The sequence below is a fragment of the Aulonocara sp. 'chitande type north' Nkhata Bay genome, linkage group LG10, assembly GCF_057382095.1.
Source record: "Aulonocara sp. 'chitande type north' Nkhata Bay isolate Kocher_YH1m ecotype deep benthic linkage group LG10, A_spYH_male_GT1.1, whole genome shotgun sequence".
NCBI lineage: Eukaryota > Metazoa > Chordata > Actinopteri > Cichliformes > Cichlidae > Aulonocara > Aulonocara sp. 'chitande type north' Nkhata Bay.
In genome coordinates, this window is record NC_141353.1 from 10,349,179 (window position 1) to 10,372,973 (window position 23,795).

Consider the following 23,795-nt stretch of genomic DNA (forward strand, 5'->3'; position numbering starts at 1 on the left):
TGTGTTTCCTGGTGTGTTATTGGGAAAAAACATCAGCTACAGTAAAGATCAGCAACTCCCTGATTTCTGTATCGCTTCATAATGTGGAGGACTCCTGGGGGCTCCTGAGGATCCGGGAAACCTGAAGCCTTGTGGGTAATACGGCCCTGGATTGCGGTGAACCTTAAACATGTCAGGCTGTTTAATGTGAATCATCTCCTGCTCTGTTTACCATTGACTGGCCGGTGGTAGCAGCATGTCTGCGCTGCACCGCAGTTTAGGAATCATTTATGCCAAACTATGAATGGACCTTGAAGTAGCAGTAAACCCTCGGTCAGCCTGTAAAGCAGCTGGATTAGCCCGCTGCTGTTTCATTTCGCAGCGGGTCCTCACAGAGACAGCAGAGCGCGCACAAACACGCAGAGGGGAGGGGGAGCTGCTGCCTTTGCGGAAGCCAGTGGAGAGCCGAGGCGGCGCTAAATCAAATTACCATACTAACTAGTTCTCTGTGCGCCGATGTGAGGGGAACAGCCTGAAGAAAAGCCTCCGTTTTAAAGTCAAGACACCTACGAGTCCGGCCTCATTTTGTTGGGATCTTCCTGCCGTCCGCCTGCAGAGGAGATGGGGGACAAGGCGGGCACCAGGTAGGACGGCTAGGCTATAAACGGCTAGCTGCGGGTTAGCGTCGGTTCTCACGCACTTCGCTAGCAGTCGTGCTAGTGGCCCAGGCGGAGGAGTTTCTCCTCTCAGCTCGAGCATCAGAGATTTACCCGCTTAATTAGCTAGACCCGGGCCGAGACCAGCGAGCGAGCCCTCTGGTTCTGGTCCGGAGCTCTCAGAGCGATGACCTCGTTTGCAGGAGGCGAAGTTAGCACAGCAGGGTGGGGTTAGCTATCCGCGGCTGTGGTGGAAGGGACGGCGTTCCAGCGTCCGCTCAGAAATCTGTCAATTTTCAACATCCCGCTAACGTTTCCGTTTGACTGAAAAGCACACCAAAAATGATCAACTGTTAATGCCCACCGCTTAATCTAGCACAAAGGAAAAAAATCGGCACCATATTCGTGTAATTCTACACCACATTTGGGTGTTTTAGAGAGGAATTCCCACGGTGTTTGTCCAGTAAAAGACCGCTGAAACCTTAGTGGGCGGTATCGACATGTAACCTGCAAAACAGCATTTTAACTCGAGATTTGTTTAAATTATGGAGCTTGTTCTTGTTCGATTCAGTTCCAATGTTTACAGTCAGCTTTTATGAAACGTGAAATATTAGAGTGTTGTTTATTCTCGTTAACCAGGGGCGAAATGTTAAAATGAAGTGTTTTTGAATGGAATTTGGTACGGAGGAGCGTATTGGTGGGCTATTTAGGTTCGCTTACCTCCATCACGGGCTTATTTCGGGTTTCTGGTACCGCAGGTTCATGCCAGTTAGCTGTAAATGTGTTTTAAAGAGGGTGGAGGTTTCGTTTTCGGACATTTGTGAGTTCTGGTTCCTGTTTCGGGTCGATCTACTCGGTGTGTAGGCACAGCACAACGACACAAAGTGATTGTGGTTTCTATAAAGCTCAGGATGCCCCCCTTCCCTTGTGTGTTTACACCCCCAGTTAATTGGGTTAGCACTGCTGTGGATCAGCGTTCCTTCCCGTGTTTTCGCCTTTATTTCTTCTTCTGCAGATTCCGATTAACAGAAGAGACCCAGAGGGCTTAACTGCATTAATCCAACACACAAAAATAAGACTAATGATGAGGAATAACTGTTATGTTTTTGTGCAGCTCATCAGACCCCGTCCTGTTGTAATGTGGCAGGAATACAGGGCCTTTAAAGTCAGGTTCAGCTCTTTCCTTTACTCCAGCACATGTAAGCTGCTGAAAATGACATTAAAGTGCTGACTGCTTCAGGCTGTTTACATCCACATCCTGCCTGTTTCTCCTCTGTGAGGTCAAGGTTTGTTGGATGTACAGCTTTCATGCACACGATCCGTTTCCTCATGTGTAGCAGCTTTTTGCTATAAAATGCTGATCATCGCCGCTGTTTTTGATGGATTTTCCTCTAACTGGGGGGGGGCGAGTCAGCCCAGCCCATTCCACTTGCAACTTAACTTTCTTTCCTGCCAGTTACTTCCTGTTAGGAAGCAGGTGGAAAACTGGGAGGAGAGGAAACGGGCAGGAGGAAAGACCAACGTCATAGCTGTTGAAGAAATGGCTCTCACTGACATTCACGCTCGAGCTGCTGTTAACAGATTATACATCGAAGCTGCATGTCGAGTGGTTCTGTGGCACTTTGCCTGTTTGCAAAACACCAGCCAGCAGTGGAAAGTTTTTCTCTTTGACCTTTCACCTTTTGTACTGACAGCTGTGAAGCTTCTCTCCTCGAGTCTTGTACGACTAGATTAGTAAGTGTGGCTGCGAGGTGTAGCGACGAGCCCAGCTAGAACCAATCACATCCTGATATTTTGTCTGTGTGTTACATTAAAGACAAAAAGGCCTCTCCTTCAGAGGCCACGGCTCAGGAAAACTGTTATTTCACGCTTTGCTTCCAGTTGTTTACCGTGTCAGGTGTTGCACAGCTAAAAGAATCCGTTTTAATTGGCTGTTGTATTGAGATCATCTTCAACACCTGTGTCAAGGACGTGAAGCCGTCACGCTTTACCAGACTCATTCACAAAAACAGCAATTTTATGTCACAAAACACGTGAGCTGCTTGTTTACAGCTCGCTCAGCTGCTTAGTTCTTGCTGCTGCATGACTTTGCTGTTCCTAATGTATTTAGTCATATCGGAAATGGTGCGTTGCATAAACTCGACCCTGTTTTCATGTAAGAGTCGCTGGTTTTGTAAGAGGAGTCTGGTGCTGACTTTGTCCCTTGTTGCCACATTTTTCGTGTAAACAGGTTGGCGTGCTCTCAAAGCTGCAGCTGTTTTTGTGCTCAACGTGAAGTTTAGATGTCTGGAATTATTGTCACAGCTCAAACGTCTAATTATTATTATTCATGTCTGGTTGTTGTTTTTATTACTATCAAAAATGGCTGACCCAGGCCTGACCCTCTTCATGCTGCAGACACAGATGAAAGTAGCAGTGTGTATTTGCTCTGCATGCAAATGCAAGCAAATCATTTCTTTTTGAAAAAAAACAAAACTGGTTGTGTTATTTTTAGCTGGAAACAAACAGTGATGCACTTCCTGTTCTTCATCCTGCTTTTAATTTGTACAAACGTACGAAACACCGACCAGGTGTGAAATGTCGTACATCGGCTGGAGATGTTCACACGCCCAGAAATCGAATTCAAAACCAACTAATATATACACGACCGCAGGTTTCTTACTCAGGGCGTCAGACTGTGCTCAAAGGCAGAGGAAGAGTCCGACTCGATGGCCTGTATGAAGCTTTAACATGTGACCTCAAAGTTGGTTCGTTCAGAGCGCCGCTAAATACACGAATGTTTCTAACGTCGGGTTTTTTCAGGGTAAATGTTAAAAAGGACCAAAAAGCCGCAAAAAGTCCATTTTTGACCTGCCAATGATAAAAGCTGATCAGAAATATCAGGAAATGAAGAATAGCTTTAATGCTTACATCCCATGTGGCTTTTTAAAGCTCCGCTTCGTTCTCCAGGCGTAAATATTTAATGGGAGACATAATTGCAATATTTATTTATTCATTTTGAGGGACTTCCTGCGGCCTGAAGCTCCAACATTGGAGCGACGCTGATCGATTTCAGATTAATCAGAATAGAAGTTTTGTGTTTTTTTTAGAAGCAATGAAGAAAAATAAGCTGTGACTGTTTCAGGCCTTAGTGGCTCCATAAAGTGTCCAAATTATACATTTTTAATTCATTTTATAAACAATAAAATGATTCTTATGTCACATAAACGTGAATTTGGTGATAAAAATAACTGTTAGCTGCAGAGCTGATTGAGCGCTGAGGGGATGGAAACAGCAGATACTGCAGTACTTTTTCCTGCTGGTGTAACAGGAGCAACTGATGCTGGATCAGGACATTTAAAGGAAAATAATCCTCAACACAAAGCTCAGATATTCACTTTATTGTTGAATAGTTTTTGACAAAAACGTCAAATCTGACTCTCAGAAAATGACACAGACGGTTTGTTGTGTTGGCGTTTGTGTCTGAAGCTCAGTTACAGGTCTGTAGTTTAATACCAGCCGCAGAAATCCCTCCCTTTCATCACTTTTCTCCCCTCATTCTGCACTAATTTTAGTTTTTCTAGGAGCAGTTGTTCGACTAATTGGCTGATTACTAATGAAAACAGTTGCAAAACCGCCCACAGTTTAGTCATTTAATCTGAATCAGCAGTTTGAAAGAGGAAGAAAACAGCCTGGAGATGAACGTCTAGTTTGAGTCTTGCAGAATAACTTCCTGGTTCCTCGCTCAGCTGCAGAGTTTAAAATTTAACTTTCACCCTGTTTCGTTGCTCCGGTGGTCAGACCAGTCCTGCTTATCTGCAGCTTCATCGTTACAGACTCAGCTGAAGGCATCGGCCTGACAGGAAGGGCGGGCTGAACTGCCACAATAAGAGCCTGCTCGTGCGCTTTGTTCCTGGGATTATTTCTGCTGCCACTAAACTGTGTTTGTTGGGTGTAAATCCAGAGGAAGGTGTAACTGAGGCTGGCATGCATGTGAAGGCAGGCGGCCCTGAAACGCGAGTGTCTGTGGGCGGCAGGCGCTGCAGAGGAAGTGCAGCGACGGTGGCGTCCGGCAAACATGAGGAAATTTTGTCAGAGTGTGAAACGCAGCGAGCATCACGCTCCTGCCGCTCTGAGTGTTTGGCTAATAAACAGCACGAGACGCCGCCGCTCACTGAACTGTGACCGAGAGGAAACCTGGTTTCCTCGTGTTGCGGTCCGACCTGCTTCCTGTCCTCCACCTGCTTGTACAGGTACTGCAGCGGCTGTGGTCACGCTCGTGATTTAAAAAACAGTCATTCATGGAGCATGAATTTGAATTTGTGTCGTTTGGAGCTTTTTAAAGCTGCTCAATTTTGGTTTGCAGTCCTTTCCCCTCCCAGGAGCTCTCTGGTGATGCTGAGCCTTCTCCAGCATGATGCTGCACCATGCTGCAGATCATCAGATGAAGATGTAGGGTTTATGGCTGCAGACTCCCAGCTCTCAGATTGGTGCATGGAGCCGTTCTAAGCCCATCGCTCTCCCGTTTCAGCAGCTGAAGCTCCGAGTGTTCTCTGGTTACAAACAATTAAGAAGAGAAAATCTGCACTCAGACTCTTCAAATCATCTGAAATGTTTTTAACACCAGCAGCTGGGTAACACGATCCCGTTGTCACATGGCAACAGTTCATGTTCAGACATGAAGCTTCACGTCAGCTGTTTGTCTGAGCGAGCGCCGTCCCTGCAGACCTCCCCCCTGCAGGTGGAAGCGCTCGCTGCGACGCTCTCCTGTTTACGGGATCTCTTTCCCTCGACGCCAGCTTCAGCCTCACGTGGTCGTATCATCCGCTGCTGCTTCTCTCTGTTTCTGACACAAATACAAATGAGAATATTTGAGTTTTGGGGCCACACTAAGTCTCACTCATGGGTTTGAAGCTTTGCTGAAACATCTGCGTGTATTCATTTTAACCTACTCATTAGTGCGTCATCCTCCTGGTTTATTAATCACACCAAAAGTGAGCTGTTTTTAAATTTCCTGTTCATATTAAACATGAGCTCGGTGTCTGCAGCACGCTAAACACCGCTTGTTTTTTTTTCTACTCTGGGATCTGTATGAAGTCACAGAGAAGCACAGAAGCCCCACCCACTGTCCAAAGCATCTGTTTATGCTTGGAGCCAGGATGAAGGGGGTTGTTTGCCCCTCAGCTGACTTCCAGAAGTTAACCAGTCAGATGAAAGCTTGTTGGAGGGTGAACTAAAGGGACTGCAGCAGGCTCAGAGTAAAGAGGAAGGATTATTTCTGAACTGTGACTCATGTAAAACTGCTCTGGTGCAGTCCCAGAATAAAAACGTGGAAACGAGCCACAGAGGTTCCCTTTACCTCGTTCAGCCACAATAAGAACCAGCAGTTTAACATGAAACCAACATGTCCTCCAGAATGTAACCATTTCTACCCACTGACTGCAAAAATAATAAAAATAATATGAAGGTGCCTAAATTATAAAGACCACAGAATAAAAATGCAGCGATCGCTGAATGAATCGCAGGAGCTGCAGCGACGCTCAGCTGAAGCACTACAGCTGGACTCCATGATGGACGAGTGTTTCTGCTCAGCCTGGACACAAACACTGTCGCTGTAACTTCGTCAGTCCAGGAAGCATTTCAGGACGAGGCGTGTTTATATCTGCGCAGCAGGGCCCTTCATCACCTCAGATTTAACGTTGGAGTCGAGAACAAAGCAGGCCTGCTGTTCGTTAAGGTTAGCAGCTCACAGGGACGTTTACGACTTCATCCTGCGAGGACTCGAGCGAGTTTCTCCTCCTAGTTTCTCTGCCTGCAGAGCTCAGAGTTAAAATACTGGTCCATAACACACTCCAACCACAAGCCCACCGTCTGCTCCTCAGCAGGCTTCCAGAAGCTGACCAATTAGAAGAAAGAATGATGCAGGGTCTTACAAGTTATCCAATTCTTACAGCAGCCCGCAGTAACCAGCTGATGGGCGAGCAATGAGCGGCCATGACGCTAAAAGGAGCCGTGGTCCCAGAGGTCCACTGTGTGGTTCAGCTGACACACAAACTCAGAGTTTAAGGTGGAATTAAAGGTAAAGGCAGCGAGCTGAAATTAGCAGCAGCTAAAATAAGTCGATGAGCTCCAGCCGTGCTGCTGTGATTTGTAATGGTTTGAGAGGCGCTGGCAGGCTGCTGCCATCATTGTGGTGTGATCTGGCAGCCCTGTGGGCCTCTCTGCAAGGTGCTGATAACTGGTATTGGCACAAAGTTTGGAAAACGTGCTCTCAGATAATTGGGATGGAGGGTGACCCACTTAGCTCCAGCTTGTTCCTCCTGCTTTTAGTTTGTTTTCTGACGGTGAAGTCACAAAAATGCTCCTGAAAGGAAACAAAATGTATTCATTTATTTCATATCTGAAGCCTCACTGAACCAAATAACTTTATTAGTAAGAAGCAGCAGACGAATATGGGCAGAAGTGACAATTTAGACTCGTCAGCAGTCCAAACACCATCCGTGTCTTTAAACAGTCGTGTGTGCAGCAGCAACAAACACACACTTGAGTCTTTTTTTGTTGTGCTTTCCTGGGACCACTTCTACACACTGACCTCATTATTGGGGACTGTGGCCACCAACATTCACCAACGGGAGCAGGAAACACGTGAGCGGACGCAGGCCCATTATAGTCCTCACACCCTGCCATGTCTGCCCCCTTCCTCCTTTGCAGCGTTTGCGTCTCGTCGAGTCATCGTTCCTGAAAATTAAATGAGATTTCTTTGGGCTGGATGTGCAGAGGTGCCGACACAGGTGGACGTGTGAACCGCTGCACCGCGGCGCCTGCCTTGGTTCCACCTGTTTCCTGTTTGAAGTGTAGAATAATTAGTTGATTCTGGCCTAAAAAGTCACTTGGAGCGTTTTGTTCTGAGCAGTCGAGCTTTGTTTTCAGCAGGTTTGTGTAAATACCAGGTTAGTTACTACGATTAGTAAACAGTCTCAATTAGTGAATCTCGCTCTTGTAAAATGTCAGTAAGTGAAAATAAAAGCAGAAACAGCTGATGTCTCTGACCTGGGGTAACTTTCTGTGCATGAATGAGCAAAATGACCACAGTGACTCTAATTTATTCATATATGGTAACATTTTAAACGCTTTCTTCAACTCTGTTAAATAAAACAGTTTCTGGATTATTAGTCTGACATCAGTCGCCTCTGGCTTCGAGAAGCTGTGACCATCCTCTGCTGTGGTGTTTGAGGGTAATCGATAAAGAAAACGATTGCTGTTATCGGCCCTAATTGGGAAGCAGATCTGGAACGGCGTGGCCTGAAGAGGCGTGGAGCTGAGCTGTGCGTGCGGTTCATATCTGCAGCTCATTACGACGTGTTTTTGTTCTTTCTGGATTCAAAGCTGCAGATTAAAAAACACCACAGTCGTAAATAAGCCTCGAGCGCCAAAAATCGGAGCCGCAGAAACCTGTAAATCAGTTTTAATTCATGCTTTGAAGTGATCTAAATTTAACCCGAGTGTGGAAAGCATCAGCGGCTGTGACAGGAAGCAGGAGCTACTGTGAAGCAGGACAGCAGCGCCTCGTCCTGGCAGAGGATGATGTCTGAGGCGGCGAGGGCCTGGAGGAAGTGACGGCTTCATACAGATGCTGAGAGCCTCGGTGCTTCCTCACACAGCTGCTGAACTGTGGGCATGTTTGGTTTTCAGGCCTTAAAATGAGTTCAGCTTTTCAAGGTGTGTTGGCACCTGTGGTGGTTTTTCATCACATCACTTGACTGAAAAGACTCCAAACGGCCATCTGCTGTCAGCCACAGAGGCCACGCCCCTAATTTCCAAACTGGATGCAGTTCAAATTGATGAGTTCTAAAAACATTTAGCTGCAGTTGTTATGATGAAGAAAATGAAAAGTTAGAGATTTTAAGACCTTGACTGAGTTCTGAAGCCTCAAGTGGACATTAAAGGAACTGCAGCGGCGTCCTTTTCCAGCTGACTGATAAAATTCAGCAGCGTGAAAAGCAGCGTAACACACGGGATGTGGCATTTCTGGTTTGCACTGTGGGAGGACACCAGAGTGGGTGGAGCTTCATCACTGTGAGCAGGATGCTTTTGGCACTTCCGTCATTGTCCGAGGTTAAACTTTGGTCCTGCTGCGGTTTGTGTTTGCAGAGCAGAACGAAGACCGCGGTCACAAACTGAAGGTTTAGTCCATCTGTGCTCTCTCTGCAGGTTATTGTCAGAAAAGCCGCGGTTCGCCACACCTTTCAGGGTTTTCCATTAGGTCGTAGTACCAGCTACTTTTTTAGCGATCTGAGCAGGTGGTAAAATGTGATGTCATCAGACTGCATGCCTGGCAAGTAGCATCACTCAGTGAGCATCAGGTTCACCAAAATCAAAACCGCCATCTTTGAAACCCGGCAAAGCTGTGACGACAACCAGACACACCCAGTAGTGCTGGACTGCAAGTGATCCGGGGCGGCGCTGATCGAAGAGGGGCCGAAGTTTACTTTGGTTTATTGACATCAAGATCGTGGGTCCAAGCTGCGCCTGGGACCGGTTTTGGGAGATTAGTTTTTCTTCGATGCTTCTCTTCTCTCTTCCACCACTTTTTAATATCAGTTAGGAAATGGGCAGTCCGCTGCCACCTTGTGTTTTGGCAGTGAAACTGCAGCCACGCTAAAGCCTCACTCTTTCAGCTGCGGCTCAGGTCTAGACTCAGTCCTGGTGTCGGTGTGTTCAGCTGTTCTTGTAATGATTGTTGAGATCCTGCGGCGTGTTTCTGGTGGTTCAAAGGTTTGTAAAAGTTTCAGTGGCATCGCGCAGACTTGGACTCGAGTAGTTTAAGTGATCGTGTTGGTTAACATCCACCTGTTTCCCTCTTAAAGCAGTGCGGTGACATCCCATAATAACCCTAGGTCATGTACACTGTTTTTCATCAAAACCACTTCCCCCCCACCCCCAACCATCGGTTTCAAACAAGGCCACTGTTTATTTCGACACAGCAGGAAGCTGCCACACTTCCTCGGGTTATTTTTCACAGAATTGTCTCACCCACACGCTCTCGATGAGCTGCAGCGGGTCTGAAAACCTGTTTGAATCGACCGCAGCGCTCTTCGTTTAGCGACAGGGTTCAGCCAGAAAAAACGAGCTAACCTTCTCTTTCTTTCCTCCTCTCTGTCTCCTCTTCCCAAACCTCTCAGAGTTTTCAAGAAGTCGAGCCCCAACTGTAAGGTGAGTCCACGAGTTTGTTCTGCAACATCTGACACTGTGAGGAAGCAGTAGAAAGCACTCTTCTCCCTCTGCCACCTAAAACATGAAGCTTTGTTCATACTGACCCTTCAGATCGCAGCATTTCACTCAAACACCAGAGTAAAAACCACAATCATAGAATCAGGGCGATTAAAAGCAGATATACAGACGTAAGGGCAGAAAAACGAGCTGCCAAAGGGAGCGACGCAAAGCACTCATTATGTGACAAAGATGAAGCAGGCAGAGCAGCTCCACAGTGAAGTCAGGTAGTAAACTGGGACGTCACCAGTGTGACCAGTTCATCCAGTTTTAGTTTAAACATTTGTTAAGAAGAGAGTCGAGATAAAGATTAATATTCAGTGTTATGCAGTCGTTCCTTTACTGTTGCCTCTAAATTCACTCCCTGTCAGAAGGTTGTGGTTCAGTGTGGTTAAACACTCGGGCAGATCCTGCTTTACTCCTTTGATATAGTTACATTTTTCTTTTTTAAACTTCCTGTCGATGGGGAAGTTTAACATGAGCTCACACGCTGCATGCTGTTAGCAGATTCTGTTCTTTTAGGACTTCGATTAGAGAGCGTCCCTTCTCCCGGACTTCTGGCTTAGGGGTCGCTAACTTCCAGGTTGGTCGAGAAATAACCTGGAAGTTAACCTGACACTGGTCTCCACCTGTGTGAGGTGTTTTTACAACGTCCTGCAGCAGCTCTCTGGAAGGTTGGATGCTGTAGCCAGTGACCGCCTTTGTACTCCAAACCAAAAACCTTCCATTGTTGTACTTGGAAACAATACAGAGAGCAGCAGTTTGTAAATAAGTTATTAACAGCACATCGTCTGCAAACGTGTGCACAGAGCTGGTGAGCTTTGTGTGGGGACCAGGAAGAGGTCAAAGTTATTCCAGTAGGATTTATCCAGTTTTCACTGAGCTGTTGTGATCACACATCTGGATTAAATAAACTAATCCTGTGATTGGTCTGTGCAGTTGACGGTTTACTTGGGAAAGCGAGACTTTGTGGACCACCTGGACCACGTGGACCCAGTCGGTGAGTCTGGACTCGTTTGTGTTTGTTTTGGAGTTTTTAGGGAGCACGGCTGCTGTGGTGCAGTCCTGTATTTACAGGAGTCAGAGATCCTGATCAGGTAAACCGGTGACCTTCGTGACTGTTTGTCTTCCTTCCTGCCAACAGATGGCGTGATCCTGGTCGACCCAGAGTACCTGAAGGACAGGAAAGGTAGGCGAGAACACCTGCACACATGTACAGGAACACACTGAGACTTCACTGCAAGATCTAAACGTTAAGTCTATAAAGCAAATGTCTCATCAGCCAATCATGTGGCAGAGTGTGCTGAAGCCAACTGTGCAGCGACTTTGACTTGTTGCCGTGTGTAAATAAACGAGAGTAAAAGCCTTGCGCTCGTGTTGTTTCATCAACTTCCTGCTGACCTTTCTGTGCAGAGCTGAAGCCTTTGATTAACGACTTCCTGTTTATTTCTCAGCACGTTCATTTATTAAGGACACAAACGTCTCATTTTTGTCTGTTTACTGTTAAACAACTGTTTCAGAAACGTTGAATACAAAACAGGCAGAATGACCTTTGTTTACATAATAAGCAGTTTCTGGACCTCTGACTGTGTGTCAATAGTTGGAAAAACAGGTAAATTACTGTTTGCCTGGACGTTGTTTTTAATGTTGCTACACAAACATCACCCAACAAAACCCAGAACGCAGCTCAGCTCTTATCCTGCGTCTGCTTTTCCACTGCTGGCAGTTTGTGCTGTGCAGATAATCGCTGTGAGCTATAAACAACCAGTTTATCACAGTCTCTTACACTCGTGGACCTGCGTGATGTCACAGTGAGATGTCAGAAGTCCTGTTGTTCAGTTGCAAAGGGCAGCCAATCAAAAGCATGATGCCTCAAAGGGGGAGGAGCTTCATCTCTGTCATGTTCGGCATGAGCTGTAAGGTTATTTTGAAGTGTGGCTCATGCAGAGCAGCAAAGGTCCACTTCACCTCTTCTGTAACGACGCTGTTTTGCTGTGTCGATGATTTTTAACAGTTTTAATGTTTTATTGTTGAATTAAACCTGATTTTAATGAATGACTCATTTAAACTGCAAACAGCCTCTTCTTCCTCCCCACAGTCTTCGTCACGCTGACCTGTGCGTTTCGATATGGACGCGAGGACCTGGACGTGCTCGGTCTATCCTTCCGGAAGGATCTGTACATCTCCACCTTCCAGGTGAGCTTCATCAGCCTGCGCCTGAGCAGACAGTTGAGTACTTTTAAAGGTCGGACGTTCTCACTGTCGTCTCTCTCTCGGCGTCAGGCCTTCCCTCCGGTGCCCGAGGAGCGGAAACCCAACAGCCGGCTGCAGGAGAGGCTGCTGAAGAAGCTCGGCCAGCACGCACACCCCTTCTACTTCACCGTGAGTCACTGCTCCTCCTCAGGGCTCCGTGTGTGGAGCTCGTGGTGAAGACGCCACGTCTTTATATGGTGTTTGAAGTGAAATGCGCTCCATGTGAGTCTGTGGGCACTGACTCACTGCTGGAGCCCCTGCTGGTGATTAGAGGAACTGCAGCTGCACGGCGCACTATCGAACCTTTCTGCACCGCACGTGTGCAAGATGTATAAAATATGTAAGAAGAAGAACGGAGCTGTTTAACCAGGTGGGAGCTCAGGGCCTCGATGTAAACATTTAAAGATGAGCATATTGATCTTTGCCATCAGTTCATTAGCCTGTGTTTACCCAGCATCCATTAGTGTCTGAACGCCGTCTGCTGTGGCCTGAAAAAGCAGATCATTTATAGCCCGCTGACCTCGTCTGTCGGCTCTTTCCTCGGGCTGCTTCAGCCCGGCGTCAATATCAGGACGAGCGTCAGACGTGTCTCGTGATGTTTGCTGATCGCCAGCTTCCTGAAATAAACAAGGAGATGCAAATGAGGAAGACTTTGACTTCCTGTTAGACTAGAAGTGACACACTGAAGGGCGTTTCCATCGGAGCGCAGTTCCCTGTAAGATCAAGAACCCTTTGAGGAACTCAGGAAGTCGCTCATTACACTCATTTGTTCTGGCTTCCTCCTCCTTCACATACGGTGGAAATTTAATTGCACTTTTTTACCTTCCTGGAACTTTTTGGTTGAAAGGGGTCATCACACCTCCTCAGCAGGGCATTTATGAGGGAGGACGTCCTGCAGCTCTCAAACTGTGGCGTTTACTCTTAATGTGCACAGATTATTTTACTCGATAAAGCACGTCTGAGAAAATATCTGAGCTTTATGGGAGCCTCGGATTCTTTACGAGAGTCGAGCTGAGCCAGGGCTGCTGGGAGTTTAAAGGTCGGCGCTCTGTGGGAAGCTTCATAAAAACGGGCTCTGAGTTTGTGGTGTGGAAACAACGAATGAACAAACTGTGATTCTGACGTTCTCGTTCTTCTTCTTGTTTTCCAGATTCCTCAGAATCTCCCCTGTTCAGTCACTCTACAGCCCGGACCCGAGGACACCGGCAAGGTAACCGAACCCCCCCAGCTGTGAAACGGCAGAGCACGGATGTCGTAAATTAGCTGTTCCCAAACGTCACGCCTCAGTTTGAAATATAAATCTCTGTCTGGGTCCACCCAAACCCGCCTGCCCGAGGGGATTTACAGGCCGGCCTCAGGGGGTCACATAGTAAATGTGAGGGTTACGTCAGGAAGGGCATCCGGTGGAAAATCTGTGCCATTCATCCGCTGTGGCGACCGCTGCGAGTTCAGGGAGCAGCTGAAAGCACCGCCTCCTGCTTCTGATCGTTAACTCGGTGCTTTAACGATGAGTTCAGTCTGAAACTGAAGGACGAGAAGTTTTCAGGTCCAGTAAATGATCTCAGAGCTGGAGCACCATCTCTGATCTGATTGTTCCCTGTGGAAGTCTGACGGAGGGTCTCCGCCCTGTTCACGTTGCATTCAGCGCCCCACCCTGCAGCTGTTTCAGCAGGACAATGCTCACGCCCACAGGGTCGGAGCAGAGCCACGCACGTCCCAGTACGCTACATCGGCACAACCAGTAACTGCTGCACCCATCTGGTTCCTCCACAGCAGGTCAGCAGACGGGTGGATGTCCAACGTCACGTTCAGAGGAGGTTTAAATAGATTTTAAAGACGTTTAACAGCAGTCAGATTTAAACCCCACAGTCTGGTTTATTAGATCAGGTTCCTTTAAAGACTTGATGGAATTTAAACTGAATTATAAAACCTGGCAACTCAATTCTTATTTCCAAAACGAGGAAAAAACAATCAGACTAACCAACTAGTCTGAAACTAAAACACTCAGATTTTAAGTCACAGCTGAGGGAGAACAGTGCATTGAGTGGTCCACGCTGTTCGGCATTTATCAAAATCATAAATCGTCCCGACATTTTTTTTCTTCTTCTGCTTCTTCTACTTCTTTTGAAGTGGGAAAGCCCAGACCTTCCTCCCTCCACTTCCTCCAGCTTATCCGAGGAAACGTCGAGGTGTTCCAGGCCAGCGTGCCCAGGTCTACGCCGAGCCTCCTCCCAGTAGGACATGCCCAGTGGGAACACGTGACCCAGGCGACAGCCTTAGCTGGCTGCTGTTGATGTGCAAGAGTAGCAGCTCCACTCACAGCCCGTCCACCTTCTGGAGAAAGCTCATTTCTGCTGCTGGGATTTGTCCTCTCATTCTAATAGAGTTCACAAAAGCTAACATGAAAGGATTCATGAAGCGCCATCTGGTGGCAGATGACTGCATAACATTTAGGACACAATAATTTACCAGCACCAGGGATCAATGAAACTTTTAACAGTTAGATTAAACAACTAGTGACAACAGCGGTGATTGGTCCACCAGTTGCACACATCCATAATAATAATAATGATAATGATGATAATGTGTCTTATTATTATAACAGCAGCATAACCTTTGCAGCTGACAGGTGGAGCCACCTGCAGCACGAGATGATGATGCAGCCTTTTACTGTCGTGAGATTAAGAACCTGAATGTGAGACAGGTGTGAGGCTGAGCTCTCCTCCGCTCAGGTTACTTCAGCTTGTACAAAGATGAATGTTCAAACCCTCCTCTGTCCTGCAGCTGCGTGTTCGACTCTGAAGCGTCGCCGAGTTTGCGTGCGTCTGCAGACTTCCTGGCTTTTAGTTGTTGATTTTCTGCGTCGGCTGATGTTTCCCCGATCAGGCCCTGAAACAGCGGAGCAGTGGATCTGAGCGCTCGGTCAACTAAACAACTTGTTTCCTGTCAGTGAGGGAACAGTTCCCATCACTGCCTTTTTTCTTTCTGCAAATGCAGCATTCTGATGTGCAGCGTGTCCTTCAGGCCTGAAGACGTGCAGACCTTTTCTTTCTCACACATTTTGGCTCCTGAAACCTATTTTATTCCTGATTAACAGCCTGACGTTCAGGAGCTTCTTCCAGCGTTGACATGTTTGGTTTTAAACGGGGAGTCAGATGAGTCGGTTATCTGTGAGGAGCGTCGCTGACAGGCTACGATTTACCGTAACGACCGCCTCAGACAGGCCGATAAACACGCCGTTGATTTTTAGCTGAAGCTGTTCCAGCGTCGCTCATAGCGGAGAGAGAGAGAGAGACGGTGTGTTTATAAAACGGGAAAAAGCAGGGCTGCGCTCGCAGCGCGTCAGCACAGTTGAGGCGTTTTTATAAACACGGTGGCGCTGAGCTGTCCTCTCTCCTCTTCCTGCAGGCCTGTGGTGTTGACTTTGAGATCAGAGCTTTCTGTGCCAAGTCAATGGAAGAGAAGATTCACAAGAGGTGAGTTCAGACCTGCGGGAAGCTTCACTCAGGAGCTGCGTGGAGTTCAAACCCAGAGTAGAAATAACTGAGTGGGGATTAACTTTGGTCGTGTAAACATGAACACCCACCAGTGGAACAGGAAATAAAAGGTCCACTTTAAAGCTTTTGCTGTGTTTCATTGCAGTCCAAAGCCAGCCTGTACCCCAGCAGGCTCTGTGCGGGGCTTTTATTTTGTAGACTCACAGTACAGTAATCTACCAGAGGCAGTAAAATGTCAGACTCAGTGTTTACTTTAGGACAAGAGAGGCTCTTCTGTGTGTCATACTGTGAGCCAGCCTCCAGTGAACGCTAGAGGAATCACCGTGCTGAAGCCTGTGCTGTGTGCAGGAACTCGGTGCGTCTGGTGATCAGGAAGGTTCAGTACGCTCCGGAGAAGCCTGGTCCTCAGCCGATGGTGGAGACCACCCGCAGCTTCCTGATGTCCGACAGGTCCCTGCACCTGGAGGCATCTCTGGACAAAGAGGTGCGCAAACAGCCCCGATACCCACAAACCAGTCCTTTGTTTTTATGCTAATAATGGTGTTCTGTGTGTAGCTGTATTATCACGGCGAGCCCATCAGCGTCAACGTCCACGTCACCAACAACTCCACCAAGACCGTCAAGAGGGTGAAGATCTCCGGTACGCATCTCTCAACTCTTTTTCTGCGCTTCTCTGCACGCCGTCCTGTTATCACAGTCACACCTCCTCTGTTTGTCTTCCGCAGTGCGTCAGTACGCAGACATCTGCCTGTTCAGCACTGCCCAGTATAAATGTCCCGTGGCTCAGCTGGAGGCAGAGTAAGTGTCCCTGTCCCTGCATGCTGGTGTAACTGGTTTAAACCAATGTTAATGAATGAAAATGTGATAGAGTTAACCAGGCTAACCAATCTGAGCTGGTTTAAAACCAGTGACAAAAGGTCATTGATGTTCACACCTGTTTAATGAGATTGGTGGAGGGGCGGGGTTTACCTGAACGGTTTGCCTGACAGCAGCGTCTGGTCTCCACAGCGACCAGGTGTCGTCCAGCTCCACCTTCTGCAAGGTGTACACTCTGACCCCGACACTGGACAAGAACAGAGAGAAGAGAGGACTCGCTCTGGACGGGAAGCTCAAACATGAAGACACCAACCTGGCCTCATCCACCATGTAAAACACAAACACACACAGGTGTAACACACAGGTGTGTGTTTGCATGGTCATGTGACCACAGTGCTCCGTGTGTGTTTCAGTGTGAAGGACGTCACCAACAAGGAGGTCCTGGGGATCCTGGTGTCCTACAGAGTCAAAGTCAAGCTGGTGGTGTCCCGTGGAGGGTACAGCAACACACACACACACTCTGCTGACATCACTTCCTGTCCTCTCCAGCTCACTGTTTCCTGTAGCTGTCATCAGTGAAGTTTGGAGGTGTTTTTATCTTCCAGACGTCACTCAGTGAAACGCCTGAGGCCGAGCTGCACCTGAACGTTTCCTACGCAACGGTCTGGCGTTTGTCCACGTTTACATGGAAACGCCACACGTGTGAAGCGAGTCTCGGGATCATATTTGACTTAAAGACGTACAAAAACCACGTGAATCAGTTTGAAGCTTAAACACGGCCAGAGCTTGAGCTCAGACTCCAGTCAGCTGAGGGAGGCTTTACAAAGTCATCCTTTCACAATAAAAGCCTGTGAGAGTTTAATGAGTCCTCAGCATCTGTCTAGGACCGTAGTCCTTTATCTACCGTCTGTCTCGCCATTGGACTTTAAAGTCACATGACTTGTGATATTTACTGAGGGCGGCTGGAGGTGGTGCTAAATTGAGCAGCTCTTCATTTTTTTTTTCACAGTTGGTTTAAAGACGATTTTCTCATTTTTCGGGTGTTTTATTCAGAAAGAGCTGCAGGTGCAGCTCGGCCTCCACTTCCTGCTTCCTGCTCCACCCTGTTGGCTCGTTGCTGTCGTTGCTCCTCACTGTGTTTGCTTCCACTGTAGGTTTTTGTGAACCTGTCGCCTCCTGCTTTTCATTTCACCTCCCTTCTCTGTGTTTTTTGGCGTTTTGTGTGGCTCCGCCCCGTCCCCCTCTCCCCCCTCCTCTTCTGTGTGCCCTCCCCCCTCCCTGCAGGCTGCTGCGAGGCTTATTGGAGAGGTAAATGGGACTGAAAGCCTCAGTGTTCATGTGGGGGAACCACAGCCTGGTGTTTAATGTTAACATGGGTTTCTAGGTGGTTGTTGTCACTCAGTAGTCAGTTTGCTCTGAAGTGAGTTAATTATCAGCTGTGGGGCTTTAACGGGCAGATTTATCAGGACATTTTTAACCTGTTGGAAAAAGGAAGGAGGCGGGGTTTGCTGCAATGACGCTGTGCTTCCTATTTTCCAGGGACGTGTCGGTGGAGCTGCCCTTCATCTTAATGCATCCTAAACCTCCGGAGCCGCCGGCGTCCCGCCCGCAGTCAGGTGAGTCTCTGCAGCCTCGTATGGTGAATCCTCGTATGCGGATTCACCATGGCACTGAGCATCAGTTTCCATGGAAACGGCAGCGTGACATGCTTGTGTGTGTGTTTCAGCTGTGCCAGAAACTGACCCGCCCATCGACACCAATTTGATAGAGTTTGAAACAAAGTGAGTTTCCAGACTTCTGCTGAGTTTTATTTTACATACAAACAGAAACCATGGCAACCAGCACTAACATAACGTCACTGATTAAACTGAGCATGTGTGAACTACAGCACGCCATAACGTGGAACTGACTGACCCTTACAAGGAGCAGCTGTCGGTGTTCAATACCCGAAAGTTTAAAAATCCTAAGGAAACAAAAAACGTCTGTAAAATGAATCCATGGACGTGAACGGTTTCTCCTGTGAGAGCTGCGAGACGTGACGAGTGGATCTTGAATCTGTGAGCGCATCATTAATGCTGAAGGGTTAGGAGCTACCGTCTGTTTCAGGAAATGACAGCAGAAACATCTGCAGCCGTTTGCAGCAGCGGCAGATTCACAAACCCGGCGTGAGGTGGAAAACTTCACAGATGCTCAGTTCACACATGTGACGTGCTGTTGGTGCTGGATTCAAACAGGGCTGTATGGAACCTTTCACAATAAAACTCGTCCTTTTCATCCTTCAAGCAGCATCTCGCAGGACGACGACTTCGTCTTTGAGGACTTCGCCCGCCTCCGGCTCAAAGGTGTTGTGGACGACAAGGACGAGGACTGCTAGGAGCTCGCCAACCCCTTCATATGCTCGCTTCAAAACCACAACACACACACACACTCACACACTGTTCACATTCCCCAGGGATGGATGAGGGTATATTTGGTCGGAGGCCTCGGAGGGGCTTGGTGGTGTTCTTCCTCTCTTGCTTCAGCCATTCGTCATGCCACCTCCGCCATTTTTCCGCCGTCTTCTCCATCTGTTGTCTCTTGTTTCTCTTTTTTGCTAGAAATTCTAAATGTTAAGCAGCTGCAGGACAGATGTTGGCACTGTGGATGGGAACCTCTGCTGCTTGTCGTGGGCGGGGCTTTGAGATAGAAAGCAGGAAGCTAAAGAATCAGCAGCGTTCGTCCGCTTTGTTTTTGAATGTTTCCCGACGATCACCGTCCTGTACAAGCAGAATATATATTTGGAAAAAAAATTGTTCGGTGGTGATCGCCGCTTTCCTTCGAGTAAATCCTGTAGATAGTTTTTCTCGCGGTGGCTGCAGCGAGAGGAAATACATGTGCACACAAACACACACACTCAGAGAAGTCTTACAAGCGACTGAAGTTCGATTTCACCAGCATCCGCTCTCCTCCTGCTCCAACTGTCGTCCATGTTCAGAAACGTTCGCCATGTTCTGTCGGCTTTTTTTAATTATTAAAAAAAAACATTCCAGTGCGGACACTTCATTCAGATCCCAGAGATCATTTTGCAATCCTGCTTTTTAAGAAATTACATGAAAAGACGACAACCAAAACTTTATCCACCCTCTCCGTAAGTGGAGCTAATTTAACTCTTTATTTTGGTTTAATCCTGTTAAAGCTCAACAGTAAGCTGGTACTTGTCTGAATACTGTTGTTGGTTAAGAGAATGAAGACGTGTAATTGCAACAATGTGACAGCGAACAAATTGAAGCTAAAAACAAAGCATATAAATTTGAGATGGTACAGGAGGCCTGATCACTGAGAGTCACGACTCTTAACTAAAACAACCCAGGATATAAATTTTCTCTGATGGAACTAAAGAACACTCGAGTTTAGTCACACTGGAATCTTTTTTTTTTTTTTTTTTTTCCTTTGGACTGGATTTGGAGGTCGAGTCACTGGATAGGTTTTTTACCTTTCTTTGATCTGTTTCTGTTTATTTCACTTCCAGATTTACAGTTAAAGTCAACAAAACTGATGCTAAAGTCTGTTTCTCTTGTTGCTTGTTAAAATAGAAACGGTCTGAGACTCAGTGCGGCCGGTTTAACTCGCCATTGTCAGCTCATTGAAGGGAAACTCTGGTGCTCGTTGTTTGGTTTGTTGTCTTCACTCACTGGTCCAAACTCACTTTGAACAAGCATTCAGATGAAGTTAGTATGAAGCTTCACCTCAGAGTTAAGTCATCACAGGAAGCTGTGCTGTGCCTTTAATGTTTCACTGTTGCCAACACGATGATCTTTGAACCTTGGTGACTGACAAGAACTCAGCTTTTTTAAAAAGAAAAATTGTTGGTTTAAAACGTTTGGGCAAACCTGGGATGTGTCAGTTTAGAAACACTGCGTGGTGTTATTTTTCTCTAATTAAGTTCAGGTCTTACATTTTAGTTTCAGGGGATAAACCATTAAATATTTTGCTTAGTAAATATAACTTTAAAATTAATATTAACTTTTTAATAAAATAAAACAACCACATATTCTTATAATTTCTAATCCTTGAGAGCTTCTCTTTATTTTATTGTGTAGATTGCAAAGATACATTTTAAATTAATGTTGTCACCATTTTCTTTTCTGGAATTATTTCCAATCTGGTAACAAATATTTCTGTGGCCTTTACTGTTGTTTAGTTTGTACTGTGATGATACAATATTTGGGGGTTTGTCCGGGATTTGGCAGTTTCACAGTTATTTCTAGACCATCAAACACAGATTACTTAAATCCCACTATTGTTTTGTTTGACACATTGAAAGATGCTGATGACAATGAACAGACTTACTCACTTTAATGTTGACCTGTTCAAATTTGACTTATTTCCTGTGAATGTTCGTATTAAACATGGTTGAAGTTTCTGATAGCCAATTGGTCAATGACCCGTAATCCTGCAGCCAAATGCTCAGTTTTTTTGTTTTTCCTACTCACAGTCTGTATGATGTCACACAGAGCAGATGTCCCTATTATGATCATCTCAGGACACAGAAACCATCTCATGTTCTGACCAGAGGCAGCCAATCAGAAGAAAGTTGTCTTAAAGTGGAAGTGAGAGCTCAGTACAAGATAAGGATTATTTAGAGCTTTGAATCACGCAAAGCTGCTTTGCTAGATTCTCGTAGAGACCAAGGATAAAAATGCAGAGCTGGTAATGAGCAGTATTGATTCTCGGTATGTGACCTTTTTTTTTTTCTCTTAGAAACAAAACATAATGATCTAAAAATGAAACCATAAAACTATTTTTTAAAGGTTGATGCCAAAGGAAATGTTTAAACTTGAGAAGCTGAAATTGTTTAAAATAGTCCAAAATGAACCAAAGCATCAAAACAAACATGCATGAAAAGACCACTAGGCAGTCGTGTTGAAGACAAATGAACTGAAACTAAAGGCTGTGCTGTGTAGTACCACGATAGTGCTGTGAGTCTTTGCTGGACCTCGATTTCAAATCTGGTCCAGAGTTTGGATTTAGGTGTTTTGGCGAGTACCCGGTCTGTGTGATGCTTGCCATAATGTCTACAAAACAGGAAGTGATTTCTGCTGGTGGGTCGGACAGGGAGCAGCTTAAAAGTAGCTGCACATTGACTCTCTGCTTCATCTTGTGGTCAAAAGTGCAGCCATGCTGCTCTTCTTCACGTTCTTTTGAAACTTAGCTCATTTTGGAAGCTTTTAAACAGTTTTTAAAGCACATTTACTTACAGGAAGTAACTTTAGGGTGCCATGAGAAACATGACAGCCAAAATGAACCAATCAGCACCAGTGTTTCCGTTCTAAATCCACCTCACCAACATCCCGCCTTACCCTCTCAAGACCATCAAACCATTTAAATGATCTCTTTTCTTTCCTCCATCCAAACTCGGACACGATGTGAAGGACTTCAGGTTTTAGACGCCAGCTTTCCAAATCTGTTGCTTTTATTCTAGGCTTTATTATCGTTATTATTAATGTTATTTTGTTAATGATTTTTGGCCCCAAATCCCCGTACAGATCAACATTTCAGATGAACACGAGCACTGCACTTTCATTGGACGAAAACCCCGCAGAACTGCAGACGTTTTATTTCAGAAAACGAAGAAGAATGTTAACATTTATTTTTCCCTAAAATTGTTTGTCGGGGTTTCACAACTTGAACTTTGTTTTGTTCAATTTTAAAACTGCCAAATTTCCCTCCTTCCCACCCTCCCTCCTTCCTTAGCTCAGTCAAACGTTACAGCTGCGACCCTAAAACAAGACGTAGATGAAGAAGCCGACTCGGAGCATGATTTGAATTCCTTTGTTTGAAATTTTGTTTCCAAGCAGTGCTGTGAATCGTACGAGCTGTGATTCTGTCCTTATTTTGTCGTGCATATGTGGGGTAACTTTGCTAAGTGTGAAAATATTTTGACAAGTGCCACGCCCCGGCCCTGTGCGATGCTTACCATAATGTCTATAAAACAGGAAGTGATTTCTGCTGGTGGGACGGACACCAGAACAGATAGATCTATGATTATTATGCTTCTGATTATTATTATTATTATTATGGTGACTTCTTATTATTCTACTGTATCATCATTGCGACCATGATTATTCTCATAATCATTTAAGAGTCTATTGTTTCGCCATGTATTTTTTATGTTGAGATTTTTATTTTAGTTTTCTTTTTATTAAAGGTAAAAAGAACTAACAGACACCCAGGCTCTGCTTCGCTTTTTTAATCTCCGACGATGAAGCTGTGAACTATTTGTTGGCAAACAATCACATTTATATCTCTGAATAGACACCCGGTAGTCACATTTCTGATTTCGACGAAATAAAGTGGAGCAAGACAACAAAACAGGCTGCAGTTACATTCTCGGAAGTGTGTTTGGAACAATTTATGACATTCTTGGGTTAAAATGTGAATTTATTATTTTTTTCTGTAGAGATGACAGGAACTACAAAAAACACTTGGTCAGCATCAGGCTTTACTGTGAAGAAAAAACCATGATGGGTTTATGAAGACCGAACACTGGTTTTATCTCGAGGGCCATTTAAGCGAACATTCAGACCGGGGAAACTAATCCAGCCAACAGTCGCCTCAAGGCGCATGCTCAGCAGTGTTGGGCAAGTTACTTTGAAAAAGTAATTAATTATAGTTACTTTTTTGAAGTAGTAACTAGTAACTGTTAGTGAATGATTTACAAGATTCTAAAAGTAATTAATTACTTGAAAACTAACTATTGCGTTACTTAAAAAAAATGTTTGACCCTCTGGGGTCCAGGATATAATCTGATGTTTCCTCCACATTTTCCCTTAAAAACTATTTATTTGCCTTGTTTGGTCTCGTTCTTTTCAGCACAGCCTCACGTGTCTGAATTTACAGTTGTTTTCATTTTGACAGACTGTATTAACACAATTGATCTAAAATCAGACAAAAAACATAAAATCTGGGTAGAAAGTGATATTTTTTACTGTAACAACCACAAACATGTTTATTGATCATATTTCATAACTTTAAATGCAAATATAAATTGTCAGTTTATATTTGTGTCTCCATGTGTAAAATCATACGCACAAGTTTTGCAAACAAAAAAGTTATTTGCAGCCATTTACCTTTGACCCTTTTTTTTAAAAAATAATCTTTTCAAACTATTTACACAATTTATATTTTTATATTTATTTCTATTTACAGAACAATCAGCTGTTCTTCAATAAGATGCCACAAATTATTTGTGCCACTCCAAACATTTCTGTCCACTATAAAGGAAACATCACAGCCTGATACCTGCAGGTCTGACAGCAGCAGGTGTGACACTCCTGTTTCTACCTGGAGACAGCAGTCGCCTCAA

At 45.6% G+C, this 23,795-nt stretch overlaps 1 protein-coding gene across 4 annotated transcripts; it reads left to right on the plus strand.

Moving 5' to 3' along the window:
• The first annotated feature begins 247 nt into the window (after nucleotides 1–247).
• On the plus strand, nucleotides 248–22,657 carry LOC147320290 (arrestin red cell). Of its 4 annotated transcripts, none has more exons than XM_086308159.1 (17): nucleotides 248–623; nucleotides 9,797–9,827; nucleotides 10,824–10,884; nucleotides 11,029–11,073; nucleotides 11,983–12,080; nucleotides 12,168–12,266; nucleotides 13,288–13,347; nucleotides 15,546–15,613; nucleotides 15,983–16,118; nucleotides 16,190–16,274; nucleotides 16,360–16,432; nucleotides 16,643–16,780; nucleotides 16,864–16,947; nucleotides 17,735–17,758; nucleotides 17,990–18,066; nucleotides 18,177–18,231; nucleotides 18,734–22,657. In XM_086308159.1, the coding sequence occupies exons 1-17, from the start codon at nucleotides 601–603 to the stop codon at nucleotides 18,822–18,824; spliced, it is 1,248 nt and encodes a 415-aa protein (XP_086164285.1). In that variant the 5' UTR covers nucleotides 248–600; the 3' UTR covers nucleotides 18,825–22,657. The 4 variants fall into 4 exon arrangements, with proteins under 4 accessions (XP_086164285.1, XP_086164286.1, XP_086164287.1 ...); XM_086308160.1 differs by having other exon boundaries at nucleotides 253–623; nucleotides 18,737–22,657; XM_086308161.1 differs by lacking the exon at nucleotides 17,735–17,758 and having other exon boundaries at nucleotides 255–623.
• Nucleotides 22,658–23,795: the final 1,138 nt, after the last annotated feature.

Bases quoted from the DNA above. Each gene is read 5' to 3' on its own strand.
- LOC147320290 (XM_086308159.1), top strand. From the start codon at position 601: ATGGGGGACAAGGCGGGCACCAG. The intron at 16,275-16,359 runs GTACGCATCTCT...TGTCTTCCGCAG, and splicing joins CAAGAGGGTGAAGATCTCCG to TGCGTCAGTACGCAGACATC. The intron at 17,759-17,989 runs GTAAATGGGACT...CCTATTTTCCAG, and splicing joins CTGCGAGGCTTATTGGAGAG to GGACGTGTCGGTGGAGCTGC.